At 33.4% G+C, this 24,787-nt stretch overlaps 1 protein-coding gene across 1 annotated transcript in view; it reads left to right on the top strand.

Annotated features, from left to right (window-relative positions):
* The window catches only part of CSMD3 (CUB and Sushi multiple domains 3), an 838,052-nt gene that overhangs the window by 528,112 nt on the left and 285,153 nt on the right, over positions 1-24,787 (top strand). The window contains exons 23-27 of the mRNA XM_009277245.2: positions 2,486-2,655; positions 12,148-12,304; positions 16,751-16,942; positions 21,531-21,657; positions 22,491-22,693. Of these exons, the coding sequence (XP_009275520.1) occupies positions 2,486-2,655; positions 12,148-12,304; positions 16,751-16,942; positions 21,531-21,657; positions 22,491-22,693 (849 nt within the window). The remainder of the gene's footprint in view (positions 1-2,485; positions 2,656-12,147; positions 12,305-16,750; positions 16,943-21,530; positions 21,658-22,490; positions 22,694-24,787) is intronic.

Here is a 24,787-nt window from a genome sequence, read left to right as displayed (position 1 = left end):
GCAGGGGGGTTGGACTAGATGACCTTTAGAGGTCCCTTCCGACCCGAACTATTCTATGATTCTATTGACAAATATTATGACATGAACAATTTCCTTATTTTTAACAGAAAACATAGCATGGTTCTCAAATATTAGTTAAAAATGTCCTAACAGTTGTCTCACTGCTGCGTTCAGATTTAAACAATTTGCTTTGAATTACAGTTCTGACAAAAACAGAGTTGTTGGATCAACCTAATACCATAAATACCTTGTGCCTTTTGACTTTTCTGTCTCTCTGGAGTGGGAAAGGATATCCCACAAACTTGAAATTACAGTCATCTTACTCCTATGTGTTGTAATTCAAACTGACCTATGCATCTTCAGAGTAGCAAATACCCATTTATTTGAGAATAAAATAAAAGGATAGACATGATCATGTGGGCTAGAAGGTTTTCCACTTCTGCCTAGTTTATGTGTATCCAACTGTTCTAAGACAAAGTGATGACACCTGAATTATTTGGGTACTTGTTCTGTATCACTATTGAATTAAACATAGTCATGAAGAATTTGTTCTACTTTGATCTGTGCCTGATTTGGCTTTCTGCACAATATTTGTTTTAGCTGTGTACAGAAAGAATAGTTAATCAATGTGTTTTTGTCATTTAATGTATAAATTTCATACACAAAATATATATTTCAATAACCTGGATTTCACTCAAACAAGTGTAGTGAGGGAATTATAATAATGCTAATAAACAATAATAGCTCTTAAAATAGATACCATAGATTGCTTAAATATCTTTTCAAACCATTAGGTTTAGCTGTGTACAGAAAGAATAGTTAATCAATGTGTTTTTGTCATTTAATGTATAAATTTCATACACAAAATATATATTTCAATAACCTGGATTTCACTCAAACAAGTGTAGTGAGGGAATTATAATAATGCTAATAAACAATAATAGCTCTTAAAATAGATACCATAGATTGCTTAAATATCTTTTCAAACCATTAGAAGTACAACATAGTTTTGCACATTACATTTTTGTATTCTGTGAAATTATAAACCAATTAATTTCCCAAGTTAAAATAACTGGGGAGCATTCTTACGATACTGGGTAAAATAAATTGCAAGCATATTGAAGTGATCCTGAAAATAAACATAAACCCAGAAAATTTAGTGTAACTATAAAATTTAAAATCAATCTAAATATGTTAAGAGAGGAAATGCTGTTGTCTTTGCACTGTAATGACCACATATCAAGACTAAATAAAAAGGGAAGGAAATAATTGTAATAGTTTGTCAGTATTAATTTAAAATACCTGGTACCTCAATGCTAAAAATGTCTTCATTAAAATTATGTAAGTACTCCAAAATATGATAGTAAGTGAAAGTTAATTATTAATGCCTAATGTAACATTGCCACAAGTTTTTATGTTTGGGGTTTTTTTGTGTTTAAACTTAATTTCCAAAGCCCTTAATTATAAGATTTCTTTTTTGGAATAATAACAGTATTACTTGGAAACACTTTCTTATTTTTATTTTATTTTATTTTATTTTATTTTATTTTATTTTTACTTTTAATCTTAAACCCATTTAATTCCTTTGTCTTTCCTTGTAATTTTTTTTCCCCCAGTTACTTTTTCTAGTTTAATTATTAATGCCTAATGTAACATTGCCACAAGTTTTTATGTTTGGGGTTTTTTTGTGTTTAAACTTAATTTCCAAAGCCCTTAATTATAAGATTTCTTTTTTGGAATAATAACAGTATTACTTGGAAACACTTTCTTATTTTTATTTTATTTTATTTTATTTTATTTTATTTTATTTTTAATCTTAATCTTAAACCCATTTAATTCCTTTGTCTTTCCTTGTAATTTTTTTTCCCCCAGTTACTATTTTTCTAGTTGTTTATTAACGAAATAATTTTTTCTATTGTTTAGCTGGTAGATATAGCATAACTCTTCTTCCACTGTAATTTATACCATTGACTACGCTGTTTATTTTGGTAAATTAGTATTAGAGAAAAATTCTTTTTTTTCATCAATCTGTGTGAAAATGTGTGTATCTGCATGTATGTATATTTATATGTGTGCATGTATATATAAATATATACACATATGAACTTCTAGATTACATTTACTTTAATTTAATTTGCAAGTCTTAATGAGTTTCCGTTTTGGAGAAGTAAAAACAAATGTATTTCCTCCAAAAAAAAAAAATCAAGAAATATCCTTTAAAACATTATAATTATGGAATGTGCCATTAATATGATAATAACTCTCCATATTATTTAACATACTTTTATTAAAGTATTGCAGTAATTTAGAGATATTCTTGTAGCCTTCAACCACTGTCATGAACATATATTTAGAACTAGACTTTAGATATAAATAAATGTTAACATTTTTGAACTATTTTGCATTAACATTCCCATTATCATCGTTACTAAAAATATTTATGTTATCTATTAAAATATACCTTAACATTTTCTTTTACTTGCAGCTGAATGTGGAGCCTCCACGACAAATAATGAAGGAATCTTATTGTCTCCCAATTATCCTCTTAACTATGAAAAAAACCATGAATGTATTTATAGCATTCAGGTACAAGCAGGGAAAGGAATCAATATTTCTGCCAGAACATTTCACTTAGCCCAAGGAGATGTTCTTAAGGTATGTAATCATGTAACTTAATTGTTATTTCTAAACTTGTAGTTCCTCATATCGTTGAAATTTATCTGTCTGTGATAGTACAGTATCAGGTGAGTTTATATTAAGCATCTCTTAGAAAATATGTATCTAAACCAGTTCCATTTCTAAAAAGTTAAAAATTAGGCAACCTTAGATGTTTCCATAATCTGTTCCTTAAAACATATATTTTTATGACCACATATAATTAAAAAAGAGATTGAAACTGTAAACCAAATGTTGCCTCAATGTGTATTTGTATTCTATTCTTAGTGTTAAATATTCATCAGTTACATCTTTTGTAAATTCTGTTTTCTTCCTCAGTATCTTCATAACTTGAGCTGTGATCTAAACATAATAAACATTACACCCAGACGCTTATTTTAATACACCGTCTACATACTACATTTTGTACATGAGGTTTATGCTTTAAATGACTCTAATCTTGTGTGGTATGTAACATCTCCTGCAAAATGATAATCACAGCAATTACATGTGAAGAGAATTTTTGCATTAAACAAAGAAACAACAAAGGGAAAAATAGGATACTAGAACCTCCCAGAGTTTTATAGAGCAATTTCACCCTATAAATTCAGTAGCTTTTACTTTGGTTTGTTCATAGATTTTATTACTGTATTCCCTAAAATATACATTTCCAGATGCATATATTGCTTAGCCTACTACATATTTAAAGCTGATGATGATCAGGGTGAGTGTCTTTTAGCACATACCATCTAACTGTAGTAAGATATCCATAAAAGGGATTAAATAATTGTCTAGTTTTTCAGAATACTCAATTTAATTAAACTTGCCTCTTAGAAATCAAAGGAACAAGAGGTATCATACCAATCATGTTTGATTAAAAAAAAAAAAAGTTTTTCTACCATATTCTACCATGTAGTTATTCAAATGAGAAGGATTATGGAAAGATATATTTCTAAGAAACAACTATGATTCAGACTGGGTTTTATCTCACCTAATTTTAGCCATCTGAGCATTAGGTTAGGATTTCTGTCATTAGTTGTCAGACATAGGCACTTGCAAAAAGGGGTTCATTACACTAAGGCATAAGCAGACCTAAACAACCAATGTAAGATGAAAACAAGCACCAAGAAGAAAAAAATAGTAAATAAAATGGTTTTAAATAAAAATAAGTATTATGTTCTTCTTAAAACAAAACACAAGCAAAACAAAATAATACAAAGACTACTAGATACCCAGAACACACAGGTATGTTTATTTTATTTTGGCCTCTCTGCTTACTTCAGGACCAAGTAGATATCTTTTAATTTTTACATTAATTAATACAGAAAAAAATAATTTGAAAGATGTTTAGTATTTAGTAACATATAAATAACATGGAAAAAAACAAACAAAAAATCCCAGTTATTCAAGTTACCATTAGAACATCCAGATGATGTATGCAGGTATGTCATTTTAACAGTTTTGGAATTTCTTAATGAAGTACAAAAATCAGTGAAGTTATGGTAAGATCTTTAAATTAACCAACGTTAGCATAAGATTTGAAGTCAGGTCTTACATTTGAACTTGAATCCTGTCATGCTTTAACCCCAGTGGGCAACCAAGCACCACACAGCTGCTCACTCACTCTACCCCGGCTGGCTGGGGGAGAATCAGAAGGGTAAAAGTGAGAAAACTCGTGGGTTGAGATAAAGACAGTTTAATAGGTAAAGCAAAACCCACGCATGCAAGTAAAGCAAAACAAGGAATTCATTCACTCCTTCCCATCGGCAGGCAGGTGTTCAGCCATCTCCAGGAAAGCAGGGCTCCATCACGCGTAACGGTTACTTGGGAAGACAAACAGCCTACTCGCTGGTGGGGTGGTGTGAGAAGCAGAAAAGGCCTTGACTCTGTGTAAGCACTGCTCAGCAATAATGAAAACATCCCTGTGTTATCTACACTGTTTTCAGCCAAAATCCAAAACATAACCCCATACTAGCTACTATGAAGAAAATAAACTCTATCCCAGCCACAACCAGCACAATCCTTATCCACCCAAATCACTATCCTAATATTTCTGTCCACATTTTTATGCCCATCCAATAAAAGTATACGGCTGCATTTTCCTCAAGACTTTTTAGGTTGAAACCATTCAACTCTACTATCTTACTGTAAAAGTCATAGCACTGTAGGGAGGGAGCTACAGTTATATACAGTTATATAAATATAAACTTTTATATAAATATAAATTAATATGACTATAAAGCAATTAAATTTTTTTTCTTCTTTTTTTCCTTCCTTAATCATTTAATGCACATACAATTTTGAAAAGATCTATGCACTTAAGATTTCTCAAGTGCCATTCCAACCATGTGCACTACAGATGTTTAACTAGAAAACGTTAACTCAGAGGCTTATAAAATAAAATTCTACTTTAATATTGCCACTCAATTAATGTGAACTTAAGAGTAATGCTGAATTAATTATAAATGGAGGGAGGCTACCACTCAGCTGTAAATGTCAGCGGCAGAAATGTTTGCTGTTTTGCAAGTGTGTTAGATGAAAGTAATATCTAGTAATTAGAGTGTTTGTTTTTTAAGTCAGCAGCCCTGAATTATAATACCATTAGAGTGTTTGTTTTTTAAGTCAGCAGCTCAGAATTATAATACTGAGCTGAAGTTCCTCCCAATCTATTAAAAAAAAACCTACAAGAAATATTCTTTATTATGATTATCACTTTTTTCAGCCTATCTGACATTATAGCAAGGCAGAGGCACTCATCCCTTAATATTGTGGGAAGGAATGATATCTGTGGAGACCATCATGACTCTTCTTGCCTCATCTCTCAGATGAAGCTCTTAAAAATTGTCTTAATCCCATCAGACTCTTTTTTCATGTGTGTGTTTGATAAAGGAGTCTTGTTTCAGGAAATACGAAACAGCAGTCACACATTCCAAAACTTTTCTCATGGAACCAGTTCTGAAGTTGTCTGTTGATCCCTATTATTACTGATTACTCCTCATCTCCAGGAGCTGAAAAAGAATCAGTGGAAGATTTGGTGTGTGACTGACTGGGGAATGTGCCTAGTATTTAGCATTAATATCTTCAAGATCAGGAAAATAGTCTTGGTTATCCATATTTTTTTCCTGTATTGTCTTAGACTGATTTATGTTAATCCCAGTAAAACATCTTTGAAGATGTTTGCAGGAACTTTCTTTTATTTTTCTAGAACTGGTAACTAAAATGAAAAAAGGGAAAATACTGCCTAATTTGCCTATTTTGCTGACTGTGGAGAATACACTTTTTGCTACAGGAGTATGACATTAGGTTTATACTTTAGTTTTAAGTGAATCAATAATACTCAACAAATGCTGTAAACTCATCTAATTTATATCACTACTTTGTAAATGTATATAAACATTAATGCCTTGACCAAACTCTAAGAAATCTCTGAGGTAAGCAAAGAATAATGAAGTATTCTGGAATGAAAAATGACAATGGAAGGAAGTTAAAGTAAAAAAAAAAAAAAATCATCGTGTCTTACAGCAAAAAGCTGAGTGACGTACACTGAACACACAGTTGCCTTTTAACAATGAACTAGGGAGGGTAAGGAATTCACCATTTGGAAACCAAGATATTTAAACAACAGCTTCCAGAAGGGGCTTCCTTTCCCCAAACACAAATGAAGCAACCCCACAATATTTTACAGTTAAAGCTCAGTCTTTTAGCTTCAGGCTTTGGTTAAGAAACAGATAATGCATCTCTGTTTTTCAGAACAGATAGATGAAAATGTTGGCAAAAAAGTTAATCATGTACTTTGTGTTACTTTTTCTATCAGCTAATATTTTAGATTACTAGAGCTATGCAGATAAAATTCCATTCAAAGTCTGAATAGACTGAATATTCTACTAAACTTTTGATAGGCTGTTTAATCAAGTCATGGGGTCTGCTGCTTACCACATGAATTAAGTGACCATGGATCAAATTTATACCTGACAAGCACTGTGATTGAAACAATGAAACAGTTGGACTGGGAATACAGCATTATAGGGAAACAGCATATTTAACACAAATAAATCACCACCCTTATTTATTCTTCCCATTTATTAATTCTGAACTGGTAGAGAACAGAGGTTTCAGAACACATAATTTGTTTTTCATTTGTTTCATTTAGTATGCGATTCTCTTTTTCTTTTATTGATGTAACTGCTCTGGCTACTTACGTTAATGTTGTAGGTGGTTTTTTTGTTTGGCTGGTTGGTTTTCATTGGAAACTGTTAAAAATATATAAGTCTCTCTACTTTTTTGTGTGTAGGGCTATAACCTGCTCTTGATAGTGCCACATCTTGTTTTAATATTCATGAAAGTTTCATGAAGGCATATGAAGTATTTAAGATCTGTATAGTCACTATACGCCAATCAATTTAATATTAATCTCAGAAACTGTATAACAATTCTTTCCTTCTTTGTAATTGTACTGATAACTGAGTTTGTGTGCTATGTTTCCAGAATTCAAAATTTTAGAGTAAACAGTGACCATGGATCAAATTTATACCTGACAAGCACTGTGATTGAAACAATGAAACAGTTGGACTGGGAATACAGCATTATAGGGAAACAGCATATTTAACACAAATAAATCACCACCCTTATTTATTCTTCCCATTTATTAATTCTGAACTGGTAGAGAACAGAGGTTTCAGAACACATAATTTGTTTTTCATTTGTTTCATTTAGTATGCGATTCTCTTTTTCTTTTATTGATGTAACTGCTCTGGCTACTTACGTTAATGTTGTAGGTGGTTTTTTTGTTTGGCTGGTTGGTTTTCATTGGAAACTGTAAGAAATATATAAGTCTCTCTACTTTTTTGTGTGTAGGGCTATAACCTGCTCTTGATAGTGCCACATCTTGTTTTAATATTCATGAAAGTTTCATGAAGGCATATGAAGTATTTAAGATCTGTATAGTCACTATACGCCAATCAATTTAATATTAATCTCAGAAACTGTATAACAATTCTTTCCTTCTTTGTAATTGTACTGATAACTGAGTTTGTGTGCTATGTTTCCAGAATTCAAAATTTTTAGAGTAAACTGCCTATGTGAGAGGCAGGGAAAATGAATACATGGTTTCCGAAGTATGAGAACATTTCTTCCTGCTTTTTTTCCCCGCTTTTATCTCCATCCACCAGTTTTGCTTGTAAAGTCTGTAGTCTCTGATAGTTGTAAACAAACCATTTAGATTTGCAGGGAAAGGAACAGAGTTGCCATTCTCCTACTTGCCTGAATAGTCCATTGTTAGTGGTGAACACTTTATTTGTGTGGAAATCAGTTGAATGTAGAAAGTATTCTTTTATGTCAAAGATCTGTTAATATACTTTTCTAATTTACTGGGGGAAAGGCATCTTTTATTAAAATTGAAGCTTGAACAAAGATAATATGATTGTTTTCTTTATTTTCAGTAGATTTCAACATAAATAAAAATGTACCTATGCATGGTACTAATCAATGAGTAGTTTTCTGTTAATGTTAAAAAAACCAAACCCCTGCCCCAAAAAAATCTGCAGGCAGATTCCATAAATGAACCTAAAACAAAAGAGAAAGGAACACCAACTGTGAAAAGGACTGAGATGGAAAGAGAACATCAGTTGTTTGTGGGGATTTATTTTCCTTTTATAGTAGGTTATGTGCTTGGCAATACGTAGAGTGAGAGCTGATGTGCCGGATGAGATTGCACCTATGTGGAAAAAAAATGGCTTTAAGAATTATTTTTGATACTGTAATGGAGCAATCTTTCTTTTTCCGTCTATTAAAACACTGAGTGCAGCAACAGGCAGGTAACAGTGTGCCAGTAAACCAAATAGAAGAACTGGCATTAAGGGTCCCCTTCCCCTGTGCCTGGCTCAGCACTGTTTGTGCTCCTGCAAAATACGGAGGATTCAGTTTTATTGCATTTGTTTGCTGTCTCACCTGTGGGCCAGCTTTGAAATGTGTGCACATGATTCAGTTTTTGAGGGTTTTTGTACAAAGACTTTGAAGGGAGGTAACGTTTGGGGCTTTTTGCTAATTTGTTTCTTAAGAATCTCCACACTTGCTATCATAATCCTTTTAGCAATATCATCCTAAAATTGTGAGTGAGAAATAGGTAATAAATGTAGGCAACAAAAAAAACACCCAAACATATGGGCCCTTTGCTGTCTTTATACTAGTGCTTCTTTTTGCAAGTGATATAAATGATATATTTGACAGGGTGTTGACAGCCTCAGCTCTGAGCTGCTGATTTTACATTATTTCTTCTCTTTATAAAGGCACAGATCTTCATATCCATATGCCTTTTATGTTTCAATGGCAAATCTGAAAAATAGTTTGATTATAATGCACAAATTTAATACATTCACTTTATACTATTCCCTTGCTAAGATTTTATGGAGTTAAATAAGTTAGCAGAAAAAAGGCCATTAATTTCCATTTAAAATTTGTTGATAATGGAGCCCCTTGAAAGCTTAGGAAGTTTTATTTATTCTCTAACTGTAAATGCAGGCATAACCCCTCCTCCCCAAATTAAACATTACATCTATCCGTTCAAATCATATTTATGTAAACAGTGTTCACTTTTAGCATCCTTCCCTATAACATTTCAAAATATCATTGTGATAGGAGGAACATTAATGCAATTTTCTGTGCCTTTGCTCCTCTTTATGAATTAATCATTTAACAGATCAGGCCTTTAAATAGCTGATAAAGATGGACCTCTGTTTTCTTAATAGCTTGTCACTGGCATATTCAGGCATTATACAGTCATGAATCAATTATCTTTGCTTTAATGCTACAGGGTGACTTTGAGGAAAATGCATCCAACCAAATAATATTATAATAATGATTATTCTTAGCCACTGAAGCTGAATTATTAAGTAATTCAAAATCTTTAGCAAAACTCCCACCTATTTTAGGAAGATTAGAAAGAAAATGCTGGTTCTGCAAATCTCACAAGAGAATGTAGGCTGTTACCACTCTCTTTGCAATTTAAATACGTTAAAGAAAAATAAAGATAGATTTGGAATAGAATTAATAGCTGTATCATTTAAATTACATCTAGAAATTTCTATGCCCATTAACTTGAATGAAGCACAAAAAAGACGTGACTTAAGTTGAGAATTATACTACAAAATATGCATCCATTTATTGTCCTAAGGGAGACCCCGCTATCTCAAGAAGAGGAGTATATAGAATCATAGAATCATTAAGGTTGGAAAAGACCTCTAAGATCATTGAGTCCAACCGTCATATGCTACTTTGAATATTTGAAAGTCAGCAACAAAAAGAAAAAAAAAAAAATTCAATTTCATGTTCAAGTGAATCACATCCCTCCCTCATCCAAATGCAGTTCTACTCAAAGAATCATAGAGTTTCAGAAGTGTTAGGGTACTTTAAATTTTGTTCCTTCATAGAAATGATATAGGCTTAGAAGTATTATACAGTGGGACAGCTAGTTAGCCCATAAAGTAGAATTAGTTTCAGCTCTAGAGAGATGTCAATGTGCCAATGTGAAAGGTTTAATAGGGTAGGTCAGTTAACAAAGCTGGCAATAAAGTATGTGTGGGGAAATTCTAACATGAAGAAAATTTGTGTCATGAAGTGGCTTATGGGAAGTTCTGGTGAGACATTGAGAATAGTTGGTATAACTTATTAATAGCTTCCTTTGGTTAATTATTAGTGATACACACATAGCAGGAAATGGATTACTCTTATGTAGCGATTAAAAATAAAATAAATCCTGAATCCTTGGGTGTTATTAGTTATAAGTAGCTTGGAGAGATTAGGAGAAAGAACATCAAGTTCAAGCTGGGTTTTCTTTAAGTCTGTCATGATGTAAATATCTCTGTAGGATAGCAGTAACTCTCCTGGAATGGACTTTTTTCTTTCAGTTACTGAAACAAACTAAGTCAATTTCAGAACTAATTTCCTGTTGGTTTTTTTCTGGCTTGATTACTGATCTCAGTATAGTTTTAAAGAAGTTTTAAATAAAATTAAGACACCATCTTAATATTATTATATTTTAAAAATATAATATATATTTTAAAATTACTTTTTAGTTGATAAGCATTAACTGTACCTTTTTTTTTTTGCTTTAATTTCTTACTTTTACTCTGTTTAAGGACATTGGCATTGAAATGTGAAGTTTGCTTGGAATTTATTTGCTTCTTTCAGTAAAAAAACAAGGAATGATACCAAGTCATTTTGCTGTGCTTCTTAAACTGCCATACAATTATTTGTTCATTAGAGGTGGCTAGAAATGGCTTATTTGTTTTATTTCAGCATATCATTAAATGTAAGGTCTTTGTTATTACTGGAGACATGAGGATTTCTGCAAAATAGGATTTACGTGTATAAGTCATTCTCACAAATGTGGAGCAGGCATCATAATATTTCACATTCACTTTGTTGCCTTACTACTATTGCTGGTATATTTTTTTTTTTTCATTTCATTGTGGTATAGATCCCTGTTTACAAATTCAAGCTTTAATTACATTTCAAATTAATACAATTAGATTTTATTTAGAACTGGAGACAATTCCCTATTTTTTCTGCTAAAGCTTTAGAATTTCCCTATATTGCAATTTGAAAATTATTCAGAGGTCAATTTACTGATTTGCAAGTGAAATTTTTCTTAAAACTAATTTATGAAAGTTTAATTATTATAGAAGTCACTAAATAAATCCTACAGGACATAGTGGTTGGGTTAGCAATTATTGTTAAGTTATAGTTCAACTATTTTTAGGAATGATAGGAATGCAACAACCTGTGATGTTTTAAAGCAACCAAGCTTGTAAGGAAATTTGCTGAGAACTATTAAAAGATTGTTTTATATATTTAGTAGTCTGATAGAAGTTTCTGTTTCAAATATGAAAAAGAACAACTCTGAAAGAAAAATAAATAATAAAAATGCTGTATTCCAATTTACATATAGATTAAATTACTCTTTCAACTTACAGAAGCAGTTGTTCGATTTATTTTATTTCCTACTCCTCTTTTACTTTATAGATATAGTTGAACCTCTCTTTACATAGAAAAAAAATCCAGAGGTTTATTTCACAAGCCAAAGTTGGGGAGATGTGAGCTTTTCTATCATGCCACCCCAGTGACTTGAGGCAGAGACAGCTACACAAAATAGGTATTTGCTGATAGGTTGTGACCAGCATTTCAATGCTGGCAGTGAAAGAGAAAACACAGATGTTTAAAAACACTGAGCTGATATGGCACCTCTGCCCATTTCTATTGTTATGCAAAAAAGGAACTGACATATTTTAAATTGTGCCTTTGAAAAATCACCACAATTAAGTCAACTTAACTCAAGAGAGGCAAACAGCATATCCAAATAGTACTTTGGGTTGACTGGCAATAGATCTCCCTTGGCAGAGCTGTCCTCCCTCTTAATGGAGATGTACAGAATTATTTTGTAAATCAAATATCTCATTTTTTTTCTTCATAACTGTAAAACTCACATTTGTTTTACAGATCTATGATGGCAAAGACAACACTGCTCACCTGCTGGGTGCGTATACTGGGGCATCATTAAGAGGCCTGACGCTAAGTAGTACTTCAAATCATTTGTGGTTGGAATTTAACTCAGACATGGAGGGCACTGATGAAGGTTTTCAGCTTGTGTATACCAGTAAGTATTTGAGAAAACATTAGTAATAAATTTATGATTTTAAAAAATTCTTTTCTCATAAGATGAAAATGCAGTCAAAAGACAAATAATGATAAAATCAACATCAAATCACTCATCACTCATCAAAATAATGTTTCAAAATTGTACTTCAAAAAACCCAAAACATGCAGCATACTGAAACCTTGCTTTGACAGTACTTTGTGTAGTTTGATACTTAAACCACTGTCTTTTTTCTAGTGGGTTATTCTGAAGTTTTTTTCAGTCTCGGAAAGGATAAGAAAAAACAGGATAGTTTTCAGTTAATTGTATAAGCACATAAAAATATCTAAGCATGTGAGTAGTTTTAAATGTGTAACCAAACCCCATTGTTTCATAAATATAATTCATAAGTAAAAGACATTCTCCATCTTAAGACTCATATCTGATACTAACTGCATTAGACTAGCAATTTCTGAGTTTGGATTATTGTTTAGAATAATCCAATTTGGAACCAAAATGATAAAGAAAGATTCCTAACAAAAACTTCTTACCTATATGTAGACTGACAAAATTAAACAATAAAGATTAGAAGAGGAAAAATCTTTTCAGATCTCTGGCATAGAGGGTGGACAGGAAACAGCGATATACATCTATTTTATCAAGTGGCAACTTCTGAAAATGTATGTGATTGTTACATGTGTCTATTGACACATAGTGTATATGACTTCATTAGCGTATAATTATTTCATCATTGCTGAATTATTATATAAAACTGAATTTTTAGCAAGCAGAACAGTGTTATAAGCTGCAATGCAGCTGCCAACCTTTTTTCTCCCTGTGCTTAAATCATTCATTTTCACCTGTTCAAAAATTTTTTTTACGTTTTAAAAACTCTCCATCATGTTTTTAAAACTAATTCTAATAAAACTAATGTAAGTCTAGCAGAATGAAAGGAAAATGTTTCAAGATACTACGAGAGTATGTAATTATTTTTCAGGTGAAGGTTGCATAATTATACCACATAATAGCCTGTGATAGCATTGGACTGTACCATATGATTAAAGATAGGCCTTCCAGTGCTGTGTTACTGTGTGTATGTCAAGATATTTCATTTTTCTTATTTATATAGGTACGTCCAAGCCCAGCACTTGAACCTTATCATTAACATTTCATGTCTTTGGAGACAGGCATTCTCATAGAATACACTTTCCTAGCCTGAATCGTTATTAGCCTGAACAGTGCTGAATCTTCTTTTGTAGATATTTGTAGAATTGGAAGAGAAAGAGTGAGAAAAACTCATGGGTAAAAATAAAGACAGGGAGGAAAGCAAAAAAGAAAAACCAAGAGATGCAAAGGCAGTCACTCATCACCTCCCACAAGCAGACCAGTGCCCAGCCAGTCTCTGACCAATGGCCCCTTTGGAAAGACTGTCCCCCAGTTTTATTGCTCAGCATGACATTATATGGCATGGAATATCTATTTGGTCAGCTGGGGTCAGCTGTCCCAGCTGTGTCCCCTTCCAGCCTCTTGCCCACCTCCAGCCTACTTGCTGCGGGGGCAGAGTGAGAAACAGAGAAGGACTTGATGCTGTGCAAGTACTGCTCAGCAATAGCAGAAACATTGGTGTGTTATCAACACTGGTTTATTCAGTCTAAAACATAGTACCATATGGGCTGCTATGAAGGTAATTAACTCCATCCCAGCCAGACTCTCCTTTACACTCCTTTACACTCTCCTTTACACTCTCCCTTCAGATTTATACACATGGATAAGATCCCCCCCCAAGCCCTCTCTTCTCCAGGCTGAAGATTCCCACCTCTCTCAACCTTTACCCATAGGAGAGTTGGTCCCACCCCTTAATCATCTTAGCGGCCCTTCGCTGGACTCTCTTCATTAGCTCCACATCTCTCTTGTACTGGGGAGCCCAGAACTGGACACCATACTCCAGATGTGGCCTCAACAGTGCTTAGGGTAGAGGGGAGGAATCACCTCTGTCGACCTGCTGGCCACATGCCTCCTAATGCAGCCCAGGATAGCCGCCTTTGCTGCAAGGGCACATTGCTGGCTCACATTTAGCTTGGCGCCCACCAGGATCCCCAGGTCCTTTTCTGCAAAGGTGCTTTCCAGCTGGCTGGCATCCAGCATATATTGTTGTATGGGTTTGCTCCTCCCCAGGTGCAGGACTTTGCGCTTCTCCTTGTTGAACTTCCTGAGGTTCGTGTCGACCCATTTCTCCAGCCTGTCAAGGTTGCTCTGGATGGCAGCATGATCCTCTGGTGTACCAGCCACTCCTCCCACTTTGGTGTTATCAGCAAACTTGCTGAGGGTACACTCTGCCCCATCATCCAGATCATTAATGAAGATGTTGAACAAGATTGGACCCAGTATTGACCCCTAGGGCACACTGCTAGTTACTGGCCTCTAACTAGACTTTGTGCCACTGATCATCACCCATTGCATGTCCCATTTTGGGAAAGACAGTTAATATTTGTTTTTCATATATATAAACAATGAAAACTTCCAAAAGTACCACGGGCTTACCCTGATGCTTTTAAGCAGTAAACAAAATCCCCACAAGCTGTAATGAAACATTCTGTGTCTTCAGGGACACATTGTGAGCATTCATGCTCCTTCAGTTGTCTAAAATAGCCAACTGTTGCCATTCTAGATCCCTTCACTATGCCCCTAGCTACCAAGTGCTTCTCCAAAAGGATACAGTTTTCCCTTTGGTCCTGTTGCCAGAACTGCCAGCACTGTGTGGATAGCTGAAATACACTTAAGGCAGCAAAAATGCTGCTAGTACCTACGCTTAGGCAATGGAGTTATATGTTCACCCTCAAGAGGGAAGTGATCAGTTGAAAAGACTACTTTGGTGCTGTGTCTATAAGCAGGCTGTCCAGAGATGAGGACATCTCAGGGATCAAGGAACATTTTAACTTCTTCTCACAGTGTGATCAACAATTTTCGTAGAAGACAGGAAATTCGAACTGGTCAATAAGTATCCAGACTGGCAATATAAAAAAAAGTTCTTCATTTGGGACTCACATTAGCCTCTTTTAGAGCTTCTGCAGTGCAGTCTATACTGGGAAACAATAGTTTAGCTAGGAATGAGAAAAGTTCATCTCGGAGGTTGTGGAAGCTCTTCAGGAGGTGAGCCATTTTCAGTGAGGCATTAAATGAGCTGAAGGAAGAACTGGGAAGATGCAGCATTTGACCTATTTTATTTTTCCTTGTGTGATCAAACAGCCTTATCCACCTGAAGCATTTTGTCTGTAAAATTAAATAATGAATATTTTTTCAATCAATAGTAATGATTCAGTACCTGAGGAGAGATGTAAAAGGCTTCCAACTGTTGACCAGATGGACAAATACTGTGTAAATTACTTCACTGAACAATGCAGACATGAAAAACCCTTCATTTGCTCCCATGTCACCTACAGATAGGAACATCAATCTGACACAAAGTGCCTTTTTTACCTATAAACAGTTTGAGCTGCATGATACTGATAAAATACATTTGATTTTGAACAAAGTGAGGTTTTGAGCTGCTTCTCAGTTAATAAAAGAAAACCTTATTTGGAATAGAAAATCTTTCTCCCAAATTACAGTTTATGTTTCCCCAAATGTTAATATGCTTCCCTGTTTCTGTATAATGCATAAGTCATTTTGTTTTCTTCTTGCTCCACATCTCTTAATTTTCCAAAATTTCCAAATTGTTTTGCTTGAATTCTCTAGATCATTATTATCATTGCTTCCTGCATGTAGTTTTTAAATTTACAAACTACTGAACGCAGGATTAGGGTAGGGATTGATGAATATAACAGTATTTCTTTGGTGCCATAGATGCTATTGTGCCATTAGTGTTACTGTGCACAATAACAAACAAATCTGCTGTGCAATTTTGTTTATGAGCCTTTAAATGTCTATTCACAAACTACATTGTCATCAAAGTAAATGGACAGTCACTTTAAAATTTACAAACTACTGAACGCAGGATTAGGGTAGGGATTGATGAATATAACAGTATTTCTTTGGTGCCATAGATGCTATTGTGCCATTAGTGTTACTGTGCACAATAACAAACAAATCTGCTGTGCAATTTTGTTTATGAGCCTTTAAATGTCTATTCACAAACTACATTGTCATCAAAGTAAATGGACAGTCACTTTAACTGCCATTTTAAAATTTCTCATATCATTTTAGAACTGATTGATAATGAATTTCCTTCTCAGTCTTTAATTGGATTCTTACGAAAAACGTTATGACACAGTTTGGTTTGCATGCTCTAAGTGAGGGGTATAGACAGTTATCCTACTTATACTGTTTAAAAACAGAGAAGAAACCTTAAATATATTGTTACATGAAGTCTGAAAATGTTTGATTTCCATTGGAAAACAGAAAATCTTTATTTCATTAATTTATTTATCTGTTTGATTTTGTAACTACAATGTTTTATTCCCACCACAGGTTTTGAGCTTTCACATTGTGAGGACCCTGGTGTGCCACAGTTTGGATATAAAATCAGTGACCAAGGCCATTTTGCTGGAAGCACTATAATTTATGGATGCAATCCAGGTTATACACTCCATGGAAGTAGCCTTCTAAAGTGTATGACTGGGGAAAGAAGGGCATGGGACTATCCTCTGCCATCATGTATTGGTATTAGATTATTTATTTTTTTATTTTTTTTATTTACTTAAACTATTATCTGAATATAAGAAAGGAAAAATTGTAAGGATTGTTAGATCTATGTGAAATCTGATCTGTATGTATACAGATCTATTTACACATACATTTACAGATCTGACTGCATAAATCTCATCTAATCTGCGAGTGGTGTTGCCTTTTTTAAGTTTAAAAACGATAGTAATTATTAAACATTCATGCATACTGAAATTCCTAATACGTGAAAATCTAGTTATAGTCAGCAAATAGTCAACATAAAAAGACAGCTTGATCAGAAAGCCAGGACCATATATGTTTTATGAGGGGTTGTAAAACTAGTAGTTTGTTTTTTTTTTTCTAATTGTATCTAAATAACATTAAGCTAGAAAACTTTTCATATATTTGAATATAAATACTATAAAATAAATTAAAAGAAAAACTTAAAGATATGAAGAAATACAGAGTTATACTGTATTTTTGTCACTTGGCTTCTGTTATGTTGCTGTGATGAATAACAATATTATACACTTTATTACAGTATTACAATAACTTTATAAGTTGTGCAGGTACCTACAGGCTCAATTTCTTCCATAGGAGAGCAAAAAGAAGACAAGACACAAATATGCTAGTATTTTTTTTTCCTTTTTCATCTCCTCTTAAAGGAAATGGGGATTGAGTGAGTAGAGGAAGCAAGGGGTGAAATGCACTTTGTGCCTAGATTTAAGTTTGACAGAAAACAATGTACTTTGGCATAACTTTATCAAGACATAAAGCCCATTTAGGAAAAAAATGCAACAAATAAGAACTGAACAGCTCTCTTGGAGTAATAATTAGGGAATAAATGCTTAAATCCCAATTTCTGATAAGCCTTAACTAACTTCTATGTCATTTAGGATATATGAAACTGAAGAATTAGGTGGAAAACATGGCATTGGAACGTGCAAGTAGCAAATAGGAGCTGTACAAAGAACATATGATGGAATTTGAAACAAAAAGATCGAATAAAATGTGAAGGTGCCAGAAAGTTGAGATTAAAAGTTTGAACAACAAATTACATTTTCAGTCCCATAATAAGTATTAAAAATCATAGGATGTATCACTGTAGTAGCACTCAGATATATATATATGAGTGACTTCTTGCTTAGTTTTAAAACAGACCAAGGTAAATTTGTCTAAAGTTATTCCTTCATTTTTTATTGATTATGTAGATTATGTACTGTGCACTATTTACACTAACTGTGGGAGATTCAACTTTCTCATATTCTAAGCAAATATTCAAAACCTCATATAGTTCAAATCTAGAAGGTCTACTGGAAGGGGATCACTAGAATAGCTCACAGATGGGAGATAAAAACTGTTGTCGTGTGTCCCCTCCATGACAGAGGTTGTTTGGAAGAAGGTCCCTGGATTTAATTATTCAGCAGTCCCTCTCCAAAATGTATGCATACAGCTCAAAGGGTACAGGTTGGCCACCTTTGGATTAGGAAGTGAGCCAGATTCAGAGCTGATATAAACTAACAAAAAATGTAAACAAATTGAAATCCAGAGTTGAATCTGGACCTCTGTCAAAAGTGATGATATGCTGCATATACTCAAGGTTTTATATTCTTTTTTCTTTCAGTACTTTAAACCATCCAACTCAAATTACTATCTTTCAAAAAAATTACACAAATTAAGCATCTAGGTTTTGCACTGTCACCAGACTCTGTGAAAACTACATTATAATTATTCCAAAATGTTCTGTATAGGTGAATCTATTTAGAATGTGAATCAATCTGTAGTATAAACTTCTTGAGGTTTAAATTAATCTTACTCAAAACATATCTATTAGTCTGCTATTCACAGGGAGGTTATTGATCCATCCAGTTCAGAATACCGTGTATTTGTATGTATTGCTCTTCCTTAAGCGAACAGAAGTACACAGATAGTGTCCTTTAAATGAATTTCGGAATAATTTATATTGCTTTTGTTTATTTTGATTAGGTATTTCTCCATAGGCAAGTAGTGAAACACGTTACTTGCATCCAGAGAGTTAAATGGTTGTAAAGCTGTTGTCTGTATCAGCAGTAGTATCCATCCCAACCTGAGGACTGCATAGGTTTGGCTAAATAGATTTTAAAAGAACTTTAATTAAAACAAGTGAGGTTTTTTGTATAGACAAGCTTAAGAAATCAAAAAGGTTTTGAATGCCAATTGTAAATAATGATCTTGAATTCCACATACCTTCTGGATCACTGCAGATGCTTTAAAATACTCTTGACGGTATGCAGTATGAAGCCTATAAAATGTCTTAGATATCAGTTGATGTCTTCTTGGGCTGAAAAATATATGGCAAAAGATTAATGATGTCTTAGTAATGATACACCATGAGGAAATTGGCTAGAAGAGAACTGGGAAGCAGAACGGCAGTTAAGAAATGCACAAGAACATCAGTAAGAAAAATCATGCTCAGTTTAGAAATGTTCCTCAAAGAAAACAACAAAATTACATCACCACAGTTTTTGTACAGGACTGAGACCTCTTTTAGATATCTCTTTAATATGTCCAAACAAAAGCCTGAATCTAAACATCTTACTCATCTGTGATCAAAACAGTCAGTTTTTGAGACTTTAAATTCAGTAATGGATTAAATAGCAGGAGGTGAAGATGAATCAGCAGTAAAACTGTTCTAACATTTCTGGTTTATAGGAATCCTTCTTTCAACATTCACTTTTAGTTAGAATCAGATTGAAGCTAAGCTTCTTTGCTATGAAAGGAAATTGGAAAAAAAGATTATTTTTGCAACACTGATGCCCTTTATTTCCAGAGTACTTGTTTATGAGTCAGGTAGCTGTATGCATTTAAGTTTCGTATTTACATGAACTTGGTCCCAGCCCACCACAAGATCTTTTAGGGTCTACAGATTGTTCAGGCAAACCCCGAGAATCTGTGAAAACAGTGATGCTTTGCATGAAATATTTTAGGTTGGCATGTACAAATAAAATTATTTTCTGGATATTTATGAGCAACATAAGTCAACAGACACTTTAATTTGCTGCTACTATCAGAAATCGGTTTAAAAATGCTACTGTTCTTGTTTTAGTATCATTTTATGGAAGAATGTGACATTGAGAAGACAATAGCAAAACTGTTTTCAAGCAGTTGTAGTAATCATAAATCTTAAATACGTGGTAAATGTTACAATACAACATACTATCCATGGAATCTGCAGGAAGAAATGTAGTATAATATATATTTCCTTTAATTTGACATCCTTAGAAAAATCTTTAGCATTGACACTTGGAGGCAAAATTAAGATTCTTAATTAGGATTGTCTTAGTAGTAAGCAATCTGGAGATGTAAGATAAAAGGGGTTTTGCTCTGTTACTCCTGACTGCAACCTGAGAGGATGCTGCTTTTTGAGAAGTCACCACTTGCACAGCTGATTCAGCAACCAGCAAAACTGGGGAGTTGGAATCTTGCTGGAGAGGCAGAAATAAGCCACTGGGGAGAGAGAGGGAACCTTCAAAGATCATAATAAAAAAGCAAAATTACATCTGTGAAAATTAGAAATCATAAACTTGTAGTTGTTCAGTGGTCCTGGATGAAATGTAATTAATTTCAATTTTCATTCAGTTTGTCAGTGAGTAATTTTTTCTTTATAGTGTACTTATTTAATTCCTTACTCTACTGGAAGAATAATAGATTATGCTATCCTCAGAATTGAATAATTACAAAAGATTTTTTTTTTTTTAAAGAGTATTTAGGAATTAACAGATTGTCAAAGTGCCTAAAAAAGTTATGAAAGGCCACCTGTCTCTGCAAATTTGCTTTTATTATGTCAGAAAATCCATCAAGAGTAGCATTTCAATTATATTTTATCATGGAACTCACAGATCATAAGGTAATAAATCTCTCAACTAATGATTTAGGTGATGTTAATCAAATGAGCTAATCAAAGCATTATTTTGGCTTTGTACTTCGCAAGAGAGAATTAGAGGGACTTTAAAAGGAAAGGAAGTGAAATAGGAAGGCTTTAAAGTTCTCAGGGATCTACATTAAAAAAAAATCAGGTTTTCTCAAAGATTAGGCATTAAGATTATGAAATACTCAGTTTTGCCTACTGACTGGCTGAGGCCATCTAAGAGGGAGCTACTTACCATCTGTTGTCCTCTAAGAAATACTATAGCTTCACTGTAAGGACAAGTTTTGAGTAAGAAGTTTTACAACTTCTTTTTCTATGCTGAAAGGCTGATTTTCTCTCTGAATAGCCTGTTTTTATTCAGTATGTTTCCTTTCTTTTTCTTTCATTATATAATGGTATGTTTTAAAATTATTATGTTGTGTTCAAAATTATTAGAAAAACATAGATGCCAAAGGAAAATACAGAAATATTCAAATAAAACCACATTTACAGGTTCCTTTCCCAAGGCACTTCAAGTCCTTATGTGTTGTCTTACAATGTTAGGGCATACAGTCAGTTTAGTTGTGTTACTTATTCAGCAAAAGAATAGATGTATAAATTGTTTGCTCACATGATTAGCTGGAAGACCATCTGTAATGAATTAAAAGTAACACATTACGTAATGTCGTTTTTTATTAGCTGAATGTGGAGGCCGTTTTAAAGGAGAATCATCAGGAAGAATCTTATCTCCTGGCTATCCTTTTCCCTATGACAACAATCTGCATTGCATGTGGGTGATTGAAGTAGACCCAGGAAATATTGTCAGGTACTGAAATGGAAACTTATAACAAATCTTTTTGGTTATATAATAACTAAATCTTACCTGTACAGTGGAGAATAAAAGGGATTTAGGATTTAAAATTTAAGATGCAGCTCAAGGCCAGTATTTTTGGCATTCTAAGTTTAAATATGTAGGTTTGTGTTGAAACTGTCTATTTTTCAATAAACATTGTCTGATGAAGATCAAGCTTTAAAATTGGTTATATATTTGTGAAACACTGCTGAATTTTAAACCAATTCATATATGTATATATGCAAACATATATACAAACTAGAACTGTTAACTGGAAATCTGATTACAAAATATCTAATATGAATGATATTTTAATGCCAAAGTTATAAGATTGAATATGTAAAAAGTGCTGGAGTCAGCAGAACTGTTGAGTGGAAGAGTCTACATTTTTAAAAAAAACCCTGCATTTCAGTAGTTCTTTTTAGTTAGACATGTATTCACACTATATAGCTAATTGCATGAGTTTACAGTTCTAGTTAATTTTTTTTTATGAGAATGTGATACATAATATTGTCTTAAGAAAAACAAAACTATTTTCTGAAAAGATTGTGTGGATACTTGTAGATTATTTGAATAGCTAAAGTAATATATTATTTCATGGTAGACAAATTCAAATATTGTTAGTTTTTTTCTTTCAAATACATTTCTGTATTGGGCTTTTATGCATCCAAAGGTAAAGGTGTGAAACACTATAGAAAATCACCCTTGGAAATCAAAGTTTATTTGCTTTTTTGGTTTAGTTTTGTTGCTAAAATATGTTGTTGAGTAATATGAAAGCTGACAATAAAATCATGGTATTCTTACAGCCTCCAGTTTCTTGCTTTTGATACTGAGGCATCCCATGACATTCTACGAGTTTGGGATGGTCCACCTGAGAATGAGATGTTACTCAAAGAAATTAGTGGATCCCTTGTTCCTGAAGGCATTCACAGTACACTCAACATAGTAACTATCCAGTTTGACACAGATTTTTATATCAGCAAATCCGGATTTGCCATACAGTTTTCAAGTAAGTTGATGAATTTAATTTTTATTTTTTTTTGTAAGGTAGTTCACTCATAGATAATTGTAGTGCTGGGAAAAATTGATCAGTGACAACATTTCTGACTTTTATAGGGAAAGAATTGGCTTAGACTTACAGATTTGTTGTAAAGCTATATTATTATCTTAAAAAAAAAAAAAAAAAACAAAACCAAAAAAATCATGTCCTTTGCTAGTTTGGCTTTGTTTCAAGGGCAGCTGGGGCAGTGCCAGAATGCTCATAATTATGACTAGTGTTTTTCACAAAGGAGGTGATGTAGGCATGTTAAAGGCTCCATCCTTTCCTAATCAATAAGAGTTTCTGCTTTCAGAGACATCTGTGCAGAGTCTTCATTCCTGCTGCGCTTGTATAGGATGACATGGGAAATAGCATTACAGGAACAGGAGTGTCCTTCTCCCTTTTGCCTTCTAGTGCTATTTCATCTTATTACAGGCAGCAGGATGACAAATCTGAACAGTTACTTAACTGTTATTAAATCCCATTAGACATTTTTAGTGCTGAAACAGAAGAAATCATTGAGTGAGGTCCATTTTGACCTTTTTTTTTTCTGGTCAGTGAAATTTATATATTTTTTCAAGATTAGCAAGATCTGTTCTAATATCATTATTTTGTTTAGCAGTAGCAATGTTTCTAACATGGGTTGATACAGAGACTCTTAATGATAACATTGTTTACCTTGTTGTACTTCCTGTGCTCAGTAGTTATTAGCCCTTGTTTTCCCCTACCCTCATTTTTTCTATGTGTATGACAAATACACGTGTGTGCTCATAGTAATTTGAAGGAAGAATGAAGTATGTGAATGAGAGGACAAAGTAAAGGTATTTAATTTGTAGTGAAAGAGTGCCTCTGCTCCATCTGCTGGTTTTTAAAGCCATGAACAGTTTTTAATTCCTTGGCTCCAAGATATTTTTGCCATTTTACCACCTTACCCCCTTCCAGAACCTGTTTGGGAGAGTCTCACATATCTGCTTTCCAGCCTCAGACATGCTCCTTTATTTAATGTTGAGGCCAAAAAGGGAATGGAGAGAGCATTATGCACTGAACTTATTCAGGTGGCCATTTAGGGTGAGCGGAGAAAAATGCAGACTAAGAATGGAGTTGCAAGGAAAAATTGATGGGACAGGAGTAAAGCCAAAAAGCAGCTACTGATGTACTTCCAGTGCTTTACCTGAAAAGAAGTTTTAGAGTTTCATCTGAAAGGAGAGGTATTTTATTTAATTTTCCATGCTCTTGCAGTCTGTTGAGATCTAATGATGACAGTTTAAAGGATCCGTGAAGTGTTACTGCCTCAGCATTTCTCTTACTCTTCAGTCCAGATTCACAAAAATCACAGTGATCCTTCTCAAATACTTGATGTTGCACATTTTGGGTATATACTCCTGATTAGAATCGCAGAGATTTTTTTTTTTCCCCCCTAAGTTAAGATTTTTAAAATTATGTATAAATAGCTACACAACATGAATTACACTGTTGCTGTATGGACATATTATTTTACTAACCAGGAAAGAAATGTATTTGAGGAGATGGAGGAAATAAAAAGATAAATCTGTGCAACTTTGTTTCAAGCTTTCATACACTTTCTTTGAGTATATAATGTTGTCTGAGTGAAACAGATGGTGTCTGCATACGTTAGCTACAGTGTAATTAACAAACAGAAAGCTCACACAGGGGAGGTATCTGCTTTTACTTTCCTCTTGCCATTTCATGAAATTGGGTGTGAGTATTTAACTGTATTATTGGTCCTTTAACCTCAAGAGGAATGTTACTGAATGACAACAGATATTTTATGTTCAAACCTTTTTAAGACCTTGAATGCTTTATTTTTTTATATATTATTTTCTTTATCTTTAAACTAAAAATTTGTATCTAAAAAGTGGATTAACCTTCTTATCAGTTCCTTACAGTTTTTTTATCTCATTTTTCTCAACTGTTCATACCAATTCTACGTCTGTCATTTATTTAATAAGTGAAAAATGTTCACCATTGATAATATGGTATAATTTGAATTTGACTCCTTTACAAGTCATCCAATATATACAGAAAATGAATTAGTATATAGTA

This window comes from Aptenodytes forsteri, unplaced genomic scaffold (assembly GCF_000699145.1).
Source record: "Aptenodytes forsteri isolate BGI_AS27 unplaced genomic scaffold, ASM69914v1 Scaffold49, whole genome shotgun sequence".
Classification (NCBI taxonomy): domain Eukaryota; kingdom Metazoa; phylum Chordata; class Aves; order Sphenisciformes; family Spheniscidae; genus Aptenodytes; species Aptenodytes forsteri.
Note: the sequence above shows the minus strand (reverse complement) of the source record. Positions and strands in the feature narration are given on the sequence as shown.